Source organism: Copadichromis virginalis, linkage group LG17, assembly GCF_057382275.1.
Source record: "Copadichromis virginalis isolate Kocher_CV1m ecotype Utaka linkage group LG17, C_Virginalis_male_GT1.1, whole genome shotgun sequence".
NCBI lineage: Eukaryota > Metazoa > Chordata > Actinopteri > Cichliformes > Cichlidae > Copadichromis > Copadichromis virginalis.
The window spans coordinates 19,059,561-19,074,075 of NC_140634.1; the positions used below are offsets into that span (position 1 = coordinate 19,059,561).

At 38.0% G+C, this 14,515-nt stretch overlaps 1 protein-coding gene across 1 annotated transcript; it reads right to left on the reverse strand.

The window, feature by feature from the left end:
- Window positions 1-479: 479 nt before the first annotated feature.
- LOC146689308 (overexpressed in colon carcinoma 1 protein-like) lies at window positions 480-6,446 on the reverse strand. The gene is made up of 6 exons (XM_085437368.1): window positions 6,280-6,446; window positions 4,074-4,098; window positions 3,921-3,956; window positions 3,660-3,736; window positions 2,847-2,924; window positions 480-1,297 (listed from the first exon to the last, which is right to left on the reverse strand). The coding sequence occupies exons 1-5, from the start codon at window positions 6,347-6,349 to the stop codon at window positions 2,851-2,853; spliced, it is 282 nt and encodes a 93-aa protein (XP_085293494.1). The 5' UTR covers window positions 6,350-6,446; the 3' UTR covers window positions 480-1,297; window positions 2,847-2,850.
- Between the last annotated feature and the right edge of the window lie 8,069 nt (window positions 6,447-14,515).

The window sequence follows — 14,515 nt, forward strand, 5'->3', positions numbered from 1 at the left end:
TGCACTAAGTGGTGCAAAATGACTGAATGATAGCATTGTATTGGCAATCGGTCAAATTATTTGCAAACCTTCGCCAATCAATCCAAGAGCAACTGCAGACAGTCTGAGTCAAACTGCAACTGTTTGTAGACAGTCGCCAAAAGTTGATTCTGTTCATCTGGACGTAGCGTTTTCAGTGGGAGAAACGTTTCGTCACTCATCCAAGTGACTGACTGCAGGTTTCTCCAACCTTATAGACAATACATTTGCATAATGACTGAAACTAGCACCACTGAAGTAACAATGGGCTGTGAGGTCAGTTCGTTAATCATTAATATGCAAATTCTCATGACAACAACCACTGATCAAAAATCACGATTGAAGACCACTGATCAATGGCCATGAGTACCATACTGTTTATAAGGTTGGGGAAACCTGCAGTCAGCTGAGACTGAAGAACTCACTTGGATGGGTAATGAAAAGTTTCTCCCACTGAAAACGCTACATCCAGAAAAACAGAATCAACTTTTGGGGATTTACTTATCTGGATGATTGAGCATACATCAAGATGTTTGCCGACAGGTTCCATCCCACAAGGCTACCTGTGCAATTGCATTGGGATCAAATGTAATTGCCCAGAGGTTGAGAGTGTTGTATGCTTAACTTATGGGTAGTCTTTTAGTTTGCAACAAACAATTCAACTAACAAATTTCCCTATCTGCCAGAAGGTTGCCATCCTTTTTCCTCTAATGTGACTGAGCTGTAAGCTGCATATCGTGTTCTGTGAGCAGTTTAATCTCACGTGAATCATTCAAAAATCTTGAAGCCATTGGCTGACAATACAAAAACATATAAAGCATACCTAATGACTTAATTTTTCAATGACAAGAGGAGCTATGCCATAATATTCACAAAAACTGAACAAAAGTAATAGGGACAGATGACAGCTACCAATCACTCCAATGAGGCCAAATGCTGAGCTCCCACTGGTGCATCTGCCTGGAATAAAAAGCCTGCAGCGTTACGTCGCCTGAGCAGCAAACTGTGACCAATTTGAATGTCCAGGTCCAAATCTACGTCCGGACTCTCTAACCAGTTTGTCAGGGTTGCCGCAGTCAGCTGAATCAGGTGGAGTTGATCCCATTCAAGCCTCTGAGGGGACGCTGAGAGATGAAATTGGCTCTGCTGGGTGCTGCTGCTGCTCAGTGGAGACTCGGTGGGTTCCTGATGACAACACAGAGGAGCTGATGAACGCCTGCAGGGTTTCTTTTTCCTCACTCGACAAACTCTCTCACACTGTGTCATTCTTCCTCTGTACCTATCAGTTCACAGAGAAGCACAGACTGAAATAGGCTTCGATGGGCAGCATTCAATCTATACAGAGCTCTTAGTTTGGATGTCAGTGTGACCTAAAGGTCATTACTGGTATTTTCTTTCTTATTTTAGTCTGTTTGCCATGTCTTTATATTTCAAAGTGTGTTTTTCCATACTTTTCAGGTCTTTACTGGTGTCATTTTATTTTTATACCTTACACATACAGTATAAAGTATAAAAAACAGTTTTTCTATATTTTATATATTAGGGATGGGTATTGTTTAGGTTTTATCCGATACCGGTGCCAAACCGGTACTTTTGAAACGGTGCCGGTGCTTAAACGGTGCTCAAACCGGTGCTTAAAGAATGGAGAACACAAAATTGGTCCAAAAACCTCTGATGTTCAGCTGTTTTTTTTGTAAAAAGATAACAATGTTAGACTTTTCTGCAGCTATGGGGCATATATGGTATCACTCTTGGTTGGAAGCAGTGCTTAGACAATGGAAAAAAACACAAACTTTATCCAAAAACTTCTCATGTTTAGCCGTTTCCCACTTTTTCTTTGGTCATTTTAGCCTTTTTGGCCAATATGTTAAATGCACTTGTAGCATCACTACATTATATAATACGGAGCTGACATCGCACACACACACACACACAGACACACACATTAATAATAAAACGCTAACGAACACACAGCGTGCCCAGAGTTCTCTCTCTCCCAGGCTCTCGTGACCCTGAAGATCCAACAGGAAATTGAGGATGTGCTTGTTTACTTGTCATGAGTTCTGATCATATTTGGGATATAATGTGGGCAGAGACATTAGGTTTATGGCACTGTGGTTCCTCCTTGTTTATGTGTTCAGACTTTGCATTGCACTCATTTTCTTTGCTCCTACTCAAAACAGAACAATAGCTCCATCATAACCCCACAGCAAACAAACCAGGACGCAGAGCATAGAAACTCATACAAGGTCAAAGGAGGTCAGACTTAGTCTGGTAATCATTTATGTCATTATATTCAATTGGTTTAGATCACCTGTATGTCACAGTTTATTGGATTTGAACACGCCTGGTTTTGAAACAGCTTCCATTATGTTCTGTTCAAAAGTCTTGAGCCACCACTCATTTCTTTATATATTCCTTCCAAGCAGTCAGACTTGGAAGGTGCCCTTTACCAGTAGTTCTCCAGGTTTTCTGCGAAAAATTCTTTCAAAATTTTTCTTTGGACATTGGCTTCTTTTTTCCTCATTTTCAGTCCACTTCTTGTACATGGACATTTTCAGAGGAATTGTTTTGTTTGTTAAGCCTCTGAAATCTGACCTATTAATCATTTAAGCATAAAAAGCCACCTAACTCATGAGACAACTTAGCAAGAAACCAATCTTTAGACACCTCGTTACTAGCAGCCTGTTACAGAGACACATTCATTTTCATTTATTTAGTTCAGTTTACAAAAAATGCCAAAGATAACACAATTTAACAGACATAAAATAATATTTTTACACCAACTAGGTGATTCCCAAAGAACTGATAGCTGAAGACTTGCATACCTCATCAGAAGTGCAGTTTGTCCTTAAACCAGAAGAATAAACTGTTGAGGTGTAGGACTACGTGAAACCATTTAAGACCTGATGGAGAGATGAACCCAAATCAGAAAGTTTTGATTCTAATCGTCATCAGTATGTACAGAGGAGGTCAGGAGAGAGGTGTAACAGTGATCAGCCACTGGTGTTGGAGTATGGTGGAATAATGAATACAGAAATGAATACAGACGATAAAATAAATAATTGCACCCATTTTCCTATCAGAACAAATAAATGAAGGGTGGCTCAAAACGTTTGCACAGTACTGTATTTAGCAAGCACTTCAGCTGTAGACCATTGGAAACTAAGTCCAGGTGTAGAAAACCATTTAAGTTAATCCAATTTAAATGAATGAAATGCAATGTGACATTGCTGTGGGATAGATGAAACATGTCTATAAATGGGAGAATCAGCTTAGAGGTGTCTTTCTGCTTGAACATCCTTACTCAAATCCAAAAAATAGGAAATGAAAGAGGTCCCAAAGTAGATTCCCGTGGGAAAACATTAGCTTAGATCTGGATATCTTGAGGTTGCTAAACTGCAAAGACAAACTAGTTCTACAGTCTGAGTTCTCTACACGAATTTTATCCAGTTTAAAAAGAGTCCTTCCTCCTCACTTTCACCAGGTGCTGCTCATGGGTGAGATCATTGGAGTTCTCAATCTGATGTTGCAGAATCTACCCCTTATGAAAGTGTCTGGAGATCACTGCTGATGTGAAATGGTGCTGTATAAGTATAAAAAAATGAAATTGCTATCAGCTGATACTGTGGATGTGTTACCTCTGAGTGAGCCAATCTGGACTTGGGGTATGCTGCTCAGGTCTGTAGGCAACCCCACGTACACACCTCCATAGTTCCTGATCACACACACACACACACACACACACACACACACACACACACACACACACACACACACACACACACACACAGAGAGAGAGAGAGAGAGAGTCAGCTGCACAGATCAGCTCATTAGACATATATTGGATGGCTGTGATGAATGAGATAAAAAGATTTTATAATCAAAAATGAATGACTGACTTCCGTTTGTCATCTTCTGGCACTGACTCAACTGATCTGTCGACACACACGCACACACAGAGTCAGCTGATTTACGTTAACAGACAACATGAGAGAAAGGTCAAACAACAGTGACATGTTTCAAGATGAAAATATGTTTGAAACTTTACTCACAGCTTTGATGAAAACTCAGCAGGATCTGAAGTCAGTGACAGAAACGAGATCAATCGAGAGTTAAATTCATTCCTGCTCACTGAAATCACTTTGTAAAAAAACAATTTTGACATTTTCACACACTGAAAATTCCGTATTTGTTTTATCTAGAGCAAAGAGCTACAGTGAGAAAGTAGACAGGCATGAAAACTTTACTTTGGGTATTTGTGGTGAAAACTTTGTAAAATTGGAAAAACTGATGATTTGTTTTTCAAAAGTCAGATTTAAACAGCTGTGACAGCTCAACAATCACCAATAATTTCCTCACCAGATAAATGATCTTTGACACTTTGACACATTCATCTTCCTGTCGTGTTTTATAAACTTTTCTCATTAAATCTTGATTATTAAAAGTTTCTCCCTCTCATTTCTCTCTGTCCGTCCTTTTCTTCCTTCCTTCCTTCCTTCCTTCCTTCCTTCCTTCCTTCCTTCCTTCCTTCCTTCCTTCCTTCCTTCCTTCCTTCTTCCCTTTATTTTTTTCTTTTTCTTCATTTGCTTCTTGCAATCCTTGTTTCCTTCCTTTTTCCTTTTCTTCCTTGTTCCTGTCCTTCCATGTTTCCTTTCTTTCTTTCCCTGTTCCCTTCCCCATTACCTTATTTTTTCCTTTCCAATGTTCTTATGTTCAAAATTTAGGGTATGAGGTTCCCATACTTAATCCTCAGATAATTCTAATATTTTATTGGGAATAAAAATGTGAAGCATTTCACATTAAACTGTTGTATAACATGTGCATCAGTAGCAAATATGCCCAACAGCAAAAAGGAGACACAACAAGATCACAAAAAAAAAAAAAAAAACAACCAGGGGGAGACAAATTAGTTCAAAGACAACACCAACCCACCCCCACCTACCCACCCCACAAAGGTTATATCATAACTGTTTCATGACAACATCAGCCTGTTTTCTAAAAACCACACTGATGTCTGACCATTGACCTATGACCTTGACGCTCTATATACTTAAAAGGTAGATTTTTTATTATCTTTACCCAGATGACTGAGCAGAACTGGCTTCGAGATTTTAATCTATATTCATGCAGTGTGTGACTCTGTGAAAGTTTGACATCACTATGACATCATAGGATGTCTTATTAAAAAAATGAAAAAGTGTGTTGCACGGCTCCCACCATGCTCTTTAATATGATACATTACTCGATATTGTTTCTTGAATTCTTTTTTTCAAGGTCAACTTTGACCTTGGGCACTAACAATCAAGGTCAAATCCTTAGCCAACTTAACTACTCAAGTTCTCCAAGACCTCGTATAATGTTGTGAAGTTTGAAGACGATCTTTGAAAAATTGTGGGTAATATACAGTTGTTACAGATTTGTACATCTGGTGTGACCTCGACTAGATTTTCACCAAAATTAAATTAGCTCGAGCTGTTATTGGTATTGATCATCAGATAAAACCTGAACATAATATCTTGAAAACCACAGATGCTAGACTTCTAACAAACAGCCAGACAGACATAAACAAATGGAAATGATTCTCCCTCCCTTCAGAGAACAAACCAGGAGTTTCAAAAAATGCACAAGAAAAAAAAAAAAACCCAACCCAAAATGAAATGGAAAATGAGGTAAGTGATAAAGACATATCAGTCCATCAGATAGTGACTCACATGACGCTTAAAAACAACCAACATGGGAGACGAATCAGCAGAAAGAGACCGAAAACAAATAATAATAATAAAAAAAACCAGACACTAACAGAAAATTACTCACAAAACCATCCTGAAGACATGCACAATGACTAAAATCACACACTAAATTATTTTGAAACAACCCAAATGATAACAATAAAAAAGTACAATCAGTCAATCCTGATTGCTTTTAATTATAGTTAAGTAAAAGCACAAGTGAACTTTGAAACAGCAAAACACCACAAACTGCAACTGAAACCTTACAGATGAATTGCTTTCCAGCGTTTCCAGGAGTGTCAGAAATCCCTGAAAACTTTAATTGATTTTGAGCAGACAGACGTGGACTCTGCTTTCACCTCCTACAGCTTCCAAAGTCAAAAACTCTACAGACTGGACCGCTAACACCTGCAGGACATAAAAAAGTTACTAAAGCACCTTTAGTAACTCTAAAAGCAAAATAAGACACCTTAAACCTGCCAGCTGCTCCATATGACTAACAGTATGTTCAGTTTTTCAGTGTCCTCACCTCTGCTGCGGTTGCTGCTGCTGTTGTTGTTAGTCATGTGTTTGGCTGGAGAGGAATTTCCACATCCCATTTCAGAAAGAAAAGGAAAAAACAGTAGCGAGAGGAGAAATGGAGCGAGAAGAGTGAGGACAAAAACGTCTCTTATCTCGCTCTTACTCTCAGCTGAAGCTCCCAGTATAGAGAGGATTAGATGATGGCAAGGGAGGGAGGGAGGGAGGAGAGACGGAGAGTGTGTTGACCCCTGCTGCTGAGGGAGTAGAACTTCAAGTGTGTGTTTCAGAGTGTGTGTGCTTTAAAATCTCTGTGCAGTTTTGGAGGAAGCAGATCAAAGTCAGCTAGAATTGATTTAATTGGTGCATTTCTGCTCAAATGGAGCTGAAACAGGATTAGAGGAAAGTGGTGACAGAAGAGTGTTTAGCGTTCCCTGAGCAGGTTGGATCTGTGGTGTCTGGCTCTTGACGTCAGCTGTTGTCGAGAAGAAAGCAGTCTGTTCGGAAGTACTTTTATTATTGTTCTTGGCCTCCAGCCTCCTTCCTCACTGCTCCTTCTGTGCTTAAACCTACAATGAGTCATGCCACCCACACTCTAACCTCACATCCAGCCTCGTTGCTGCTCTCACCTCAATTACAGGCGACAGCAAAGTGACTTTCAGGAAATAATTTATTGTTCCCGCCGTCTCCAGCAGGAAGTGGAAAATGACTTCTGGACTCGTGCTGAGAGTTTTTCATCTTCACCAAAAAGTTTCAGCGTGCCGAGTTTGGAAGATTTGATGATAAGATTTTGCTACAATAATAAAACAAGGATGACACGCTCCTTCAGCGGCTGCATTAGAGTGAACCAGAGAAACAGGTCAGAACAATTAAAAATTAAAGGAAGGAAGGATGTCTTAAGGGTGAATAATTTGGAATTACAAGCTCTATTGTATGTTCACTGATGAAAACACTCTTTCTCTGCAGGTCTGAAACAAACAACCTTCAGACCTGCAAAATGAAGCCAAAGCTGCAGTTCCTATAATGACCACTTGAGGGCTACAGCAGAATAAACAAACTGTTTTAACCTCTGTGGACAGTTCTCTTCATAACAGCTGTTCAGAGAGCAAATTTATTTTATAATGCATCTTTTTGGATTTTGTTTAAAATAATGTGCAGCTGCAGCTGAGCGCTGTCTGTAAGGCTTCTGCTTAAAAATTCAACATGGCCGACGCCATCAATGCTAACGCTCAGGCTGCAAAGATGACGTCATGCTGGCTACATCCACCAGGCTTTCATCCGACACATACATTTTTTATGTGATCTTTTATTTATACACGAACTGATGTCATGCATCATTCTTGGGCTTGTCTGCAAAACACATCCAATGCAAAAGACATTCAGGTATCGATACAAAGAGTTCAACATTGTTTAAGCAGAGAAATAATAATCAATCATAAAGCTTTCCAGCTGCACAAATCTGCCTAATTCCAGGAAACAGAGGCTGTAAATGAGAGCAGGGTGCAGAACAATCTGAGGTACAAAAGGAAAATTGACCAAACAATAGAAATTTTAGAGAAAGAACACATAACCCAAAGTGTAATTCCACATTAAGGACACAGGCGGGCAGTATTGTCATGAATGTGCTGCAGTGGGAAGTAGGAGTGAGTCAGAAAGAACCAGCATTTCCATCAACTGTTGAAAAAATAAATCAATACAAAGTTTTTTTTAAAAATTTCTATCTCTGCTCCATTTTCTTTTAGGGAAGAAAAAGTGCAAGAGCTGTCTGCTCTTTGGTCCCTCTACCATCTCACACTTCTGTTTAATCAGTTTTCTGTTTGACATTTATTCAGCTGTGTGAAAACTATAAGTTTAATCTCAGCCAAACCGATTTATTGGGGAACAAATAAAACACTGAAAAAACGCCAAACAATAACATTTTTAAGTTATCTAAGTGACTTATATATCATGTTTAACCTGAGTAGTGAAAGACCGTGGGGGGTTTAAAAACAATGTGCTGGGAGTTCGCTGTTCTTGCTGCTCTGGTGAGCCTTGACCGCCCGGTCTGCTATTGAGGTGGTGGGTAACAGATGTCTCTGAAAACGTTGGAGCACTTTTGCAAAAATGTGATATATTGATAAATCGAGCAGATATTTGAAGTTTACACAGATACATTCTCACCTGAAAATATCTTAAAAGTTTATTTTGTGACCCAGAAAGAGTAATATTAAAACTATGCAGCTGCTGCCATCGTTGTTTTCCCAAAGATTCCAAACTTCCTTGAATTTTCTAAAAATGATATTATCTTTGGATCTCTAAGAAAAGAAAAGAAGCTTGAAAATGTTCTAAATGTAATAATTATTATGGGTAAATTCTTCATTCACAAATGTCGTTTTCTGAAAACAAAGCTGTCCTTTTATACTCTTCACAAAGAACTCTGCCTCTTCTTCTCATCTGTAAAGTTTATGGACAAAAAACAAGCTCTGGATCTGTATCATATGATTAATGAACTAGATCTGTTAGAAAACCCCTAAGGTAAACCCCTCTTTTATGTCTTTTAATTATCTTTTGTTTGTTTGTTTTGTTTTTTTGTTTGTTTTCTTTGCTTTTGTTTGGGATTTGTTTTTGTTTTATCTATTTATTTGCTGTTGTTTGTACTTCCTGTTCATTATCTATCTTCTGTATGTTGGAATACAGCCTGTTCTGATACTATTTCAAGTTGGGAAGAAAATCTTTGTAGAGATTGCCAGATTTGTTGCACCCCCCCCCCCAACAATTAATGTCAACACTGATTATTATGCACTATTGTTTTTGTTCAAGGAGAGCAAAAAATATAAAACTCTCTCTCAGGTTGTTTGTTGCCAAAAATGGCCACCTTTTGTGTTTGTTCACAAAATGCTATAAAATTTATATTTATTAAAACATTATCTACTTTTACCGCCTCGACTCTTTAAATTAGCACCAGTCCTTTTCATCAAAACCAAAATTTTATCTACAGTCTTTTTTTTTTTTTTTATCTTTAAATGCCAGTTAGGCTATATATTGGTTTCCGCCCCAGTCATAGCACAGAAACTGCTCTGTTAAGAATTACCAATGACCTTCTGATGGCAGCTGATTCTGGTCTCCTATCCATCCTCATCCTTCTTGATCTTAGTGCGGCGTTTGATACCATTTCTCTCCTGAACTGTGTAGCTTCCATTGGTCGTACCCCCCTTGCCTGGTTTACCTCCTGTCTCTCAGACCGCACTCAGTTTGTCCAATTTAAATCCCATTCCTCAACTCTCTATCCTGTTTCTGCTGGTGTGCCCCAGGGTTCAGTATTAGGGCCTCTTTTATTCATTATTTATATGCTCCCTCTTGGTTATATATTCCGAAAATATAATATCAATTTTCACTGTTATGCCGATGACACCCAGCTCTACCTTTCTTCTAAACCCAATTCATCTCTCCCACCTACCTCCCTCTCAAACTGTCTTATTGAGATTAGATCCTGGTTCTCCTCCAATTTTCTCAAACTTAACAGTAATAAAACTGAAGTTTTACTTGTTGGTACACCATCTATCTTAACCAAATCCCACAGTTTTTCCATTAACATTGAAAATGCTCCTACCCTTCCCTCCCCTCAGGTTAAGAGTTTGGGTGTCATACTTGATAATACTCTTTCATTCCAGTCTCACATTAATTACATAACCCGGTCTGCTTACTTCCATTTACGTAATATTAACCGACTCTGTCCCTTCCTTACTCCTCATGCTGCTGCCATCCTTGTCCATAGTCTTATTACGTCCCGTATTGATTACTGTAATTCCCTCCTATTTGTTCTCCCTAAAAGGTCCCTTCATAAACTCCAGCTCCTTCAAAATTCTGTAGCTCGGGTCATAACTTGCACTCCGTTAAGTGCTCATATTACCCCAGTTCTTCAGCAGCTTCACTGGTTGCCCATAGAAGCCAGGATAAACTTTAAAATCTTACTCCTTACATACAAGTGTATCCATAAATCTGCGCCTTCATATTTGTGTGACCTGCTCCATATCACCACTGCATCCCCCCTTCTCAGATCATCATCTGCTATTCATCTTACTGTTTCGTCCTCACACCTTATCACTATGGGGAACAGAGCTTTCAGTCGCTCTGCTCCCCGGCTCTGGAACTCTCTTCCTCCTGCACTAAGAAATATTGACTCCCTCTCTGTATTTAAGACACAGCTCAAAACACATCTGTTTAAACTGGCTTATTCGCTTTAATGCTGATTTTATCTGTTTTCACGCTCTGTTTTGTAATTTTAACTTATTTTATGTATTTTATGACTACTGTTCCTTTTATTAATTTTGTTTTTTGTAAGGTGACATTGGGTTTCTGAAAGGCGCCCTCAAATAAAATGTATTATTATTATTATTATTATTATTATTATGTATTACCAGTAACCTTTCAGATAAAAAAAGTGAAGTCCTAATGGTTTCATAAATCTTCCTATTTATTTATTTATTTTTTCATATGAGCATCGGGGACAAGGCTGTCTTACAATTGTTGAGGTCACTAGCGTGCACCCTATTTCTTCCAGGATCACTCTTCATTTGTAGGTTTTAGTGAACTCCTACTACTGTGAAGTGGTTTTCATGGGACAAAGGCATTGTATTCCAAGATTTGGGAGATTGTAGAAATGAGCATTAATGCCCTTCTTGCCATCTTTACAGAAAAAAAGTGATCTGGAAGCTGTTAGGCTTACTTACAGCAGTAGCACTTTCTGCACCTGTATAAACTCCAGGACACATTTTCTAACAGTGTTTGTTGCTGAATGTGCTGCTGCTTTGAATTTTTTTGAGAGTTAATATTTTGGCTATGGTGTCTTGTTATGAAAAGTACCTGAGTAAAAGTGTTTTTAGCATGTGCTTCAAAGATAAATTTGACTGGGAAACCCAAAGCTCAATAGCCCATATCAACAGAAATTGACTGCAGCCTGTGTAATATTTGATGCGTCATAATTTATTCCAGTCTATCTTGCAAATACATATTTGCGTTGCAATGTCATGCACAAACACACGCAACTATTAGATCCTTAAGATCAAACCTGTGTCCTCCTTTTGGTCCACTACAGTGTAGTAAGCCATCAAACGACCCTATTTGAAACTAAGAATATTACGTGAAATTGGTTGTTTGGCTAAAAATGGGCAAATGATGTCATTTGGTAAAAAAAAAAACAAAACCCCAAAACAACAAGCATAATTTTTATGTGTTGAGTTTAGAATAAAAGCAATTATACCTAAATTGCATGATTTAGCACTGTCAATAACAAGGAATTAAAAAATGTCATAATGCTTTTCAAGTAGCCAAAAGCTGAAAACAATCTAGACCCTTTCATTCCATTTGCATCAACACAGCAAAAATGGTAAAAAAAAAAAAAGAAAAGAAAAGAAAAAAAGAAGAAGAAGTGGCCACAAATGGCCAGGATAGAGCCCAGAGGGTTAATGTGTAAAATGTATAAAATATTACTGATTACAGGGTAATACATTAATGTTAATAGCAACTGTAAGCTTTTTATTTTGAAGTTACAATTATAAACAATGCTGTTACATTTACACTAAATTTTTTACTATAAGTATGGAAATGGAAACAAGTGAACAACATTTTATAATAAGTTTAATTGGAATTCTGTACACTAGAAAAAACCCCCCACCAACACATAAAAAACACAAACAAACAGCCAGTGCCTTCATCTGTCTGTTAAACGTCAAACATCGCATTGACCTGTATTCCCTGGTCGTCAGCTCATGCTTTTAAAAAGAGCTCCATGACCTCTGCAAACTGAAAAACAAAGAGGAAGATGTCCCTCTACACAAAAACACTGCAGATGACAGGCCAGGCAAACATCTACTGTATTGATCTGTTTGAATGTCTCCTCATCGTGTGAGCCTTGAATTCTTTTTTTTAAAGAAGACTAAGACCACAGTGAGGGCATTTCATTTTCATGGACTTTCCACAAGCCACAGTTCCATTTAGCACAGAGGGTAGAACACATGAATGCTCTACCGAAGATTCAGAAAATGGTTTAGATGCTGGAGACAAGACAACGAGAGGGAGATGGGGCTCCACGGAGAGTTCAGTGGGGAGCAGGCCTGAATGCTGACATGACAATAAATGCCTCATGCTGTATGACCGTCATGTTACAGACAGGGCAGTGAAAGTGAACTGGCATATCATTTTGTCTGTAAGAGAGAAAAAAGAAGAAAAAAAACGACATATAATTTAAATGTAGTTGTACAGAATGCAATCAGTTTATCTCACAATCAGTTTGTACATATTAACAAAAACATCCAAGCCATCCTCATAATGAAAGCAAAATGGTGTGGATCACAAGAGCGATCAAGAAATGTGGTGAACAGGAAAATTTATATTTATATTTATAACTTTAACTATGAGGTATATTTAATACCAACATACCTTTGAAAGGCAAAGCATTTTTAATGTGTCCACTTATATGCTCCTTAATCTTTGCCCTGACAGTAGGGCTGACAGTGGGCAGAGAGGGCAGTGAAAAACATGTTGTGCATTCCTGCAATTCTGGCTTGGAGGCAGAATTCCAAATTGATATGTGCATCTAAAACAGAGAGAAAAACAGATAAACACCATATACACATTTAAGTTCAGGTTTTAGCAGAAATAACACGTTACAGTTAGCATGTAAGAGATTTTGGGAGAAAATTCTTTACAAAAACATAATTTACAAGACACTTTTATTCGTGACATATGTATCTATTGACATATAACAGACAATTTAACAAAGGCTTACTAAAATCTGGGCAATAAAAAAGCAGAACAGAATGGAATGGAAAATATTAGTATTTATAAATATATAAATCTCTTTGTGACAAACTTTACAATGTTGATGCAGGTGGAATGAGAGACATGAATAAAGTGCAATATGCAGTAAATGGAACAATGTGCATTGATGTTACAGATAGTGAAAAGTAGTGAAGTGAATTTGTTCAATAACAAGCAAAAAACAAATATGCTTGAAATTGATCACTAAATGCTAACCAGAGGTGTCAAAAGTACACACATTCCTTACTAAAGTTTAGATACCTCGTGTCAGCTATGAAATTAGTCATCGATGATTCTGACAGTCGTAGCCAGCAGGCAGCCCGTCAGCACAGTTCTTCAGCAGCTTAAAGCGATACAAATTCAACACAAAGAAATTTCACTTAATGTGAAAGAAGATCTGAGTGAACAGAGGTCCCGTCTCCACAAATATCATCACAGACAAAAACATAAATCATAAAACAAGAGGCTTCAGAAGTTGCTTGGAAATCATCACATTTCTAAGTTTTCTGCTGCTGGGGTCCACAGACAGCTGTCTATGCATGGGCGGATACACTGCAGGCTAATTTTGGCTAATTCAGCATATTTTAGTTTCAAAGAAGTAGCAGCAGAGCAGGAGAAGTTACTCCTGAATGTTCGTTTCATCTTTCAACCTAAAATATAGGTCAGATAAACCAGTGTGTTCACCAAGTTTAATGTTTTCTTTTTTTTATGTTTCAGTAAACTGTGTTCAAATATAGACGGCTAAACTCACCTGTGCCAGAGACGCCATATTGCTCCTCACCTGCCCACGCCCACCCTGTAGTTTTAATTAAAGCAGATTAAAAGAAGACTTTTGTTGAGTGGATTAAACTGAACATTTTTTGAACCAAAAATGAAGAAATGGACCTGAAATGTCTGAAATATTTAAATACATTTTAAAATTGTAACCACATAGTTAAACTTTTCTTAACTAAGTTAAATTATCATGCAGTTAAGTAAAATATAATTCTAAAATTATGTAATTTTATTTTTATTTTATTAGGCAATTTACATCAAAGTATTACCTCTTCTAACTATACAATAATAATAATAATTATATCTTTTAATTTTGTAATGAGGGCAACGTGATTTAAAATATATTAACCTTCTGTGTAGGGCTGGGCGATATGGCCTAAAATCAGGGCTGGACTGGGACAAATAATCGGCCCGGGCATTTTGACAAGAGACCGGCCCACCAAAAATGTGACGCCATTCAGGGGTAAAACCGCAAAGGATTCTGGGAACTTGTGGCAAGCGGTACTAGCGCATGCAGGCTTTCAATTGAACTCGGTTACACAGCGATAAAAAGAAACACAAAAAATAGCCGGTGTTGTGCCAAAAAGTGATTGTCTGCCAAAAACTGATTTCCGGTATTTGCCAAAAACTGATTGCTTGTATTTAAATTGCTATAAGTAACTTGTTGGGCTATA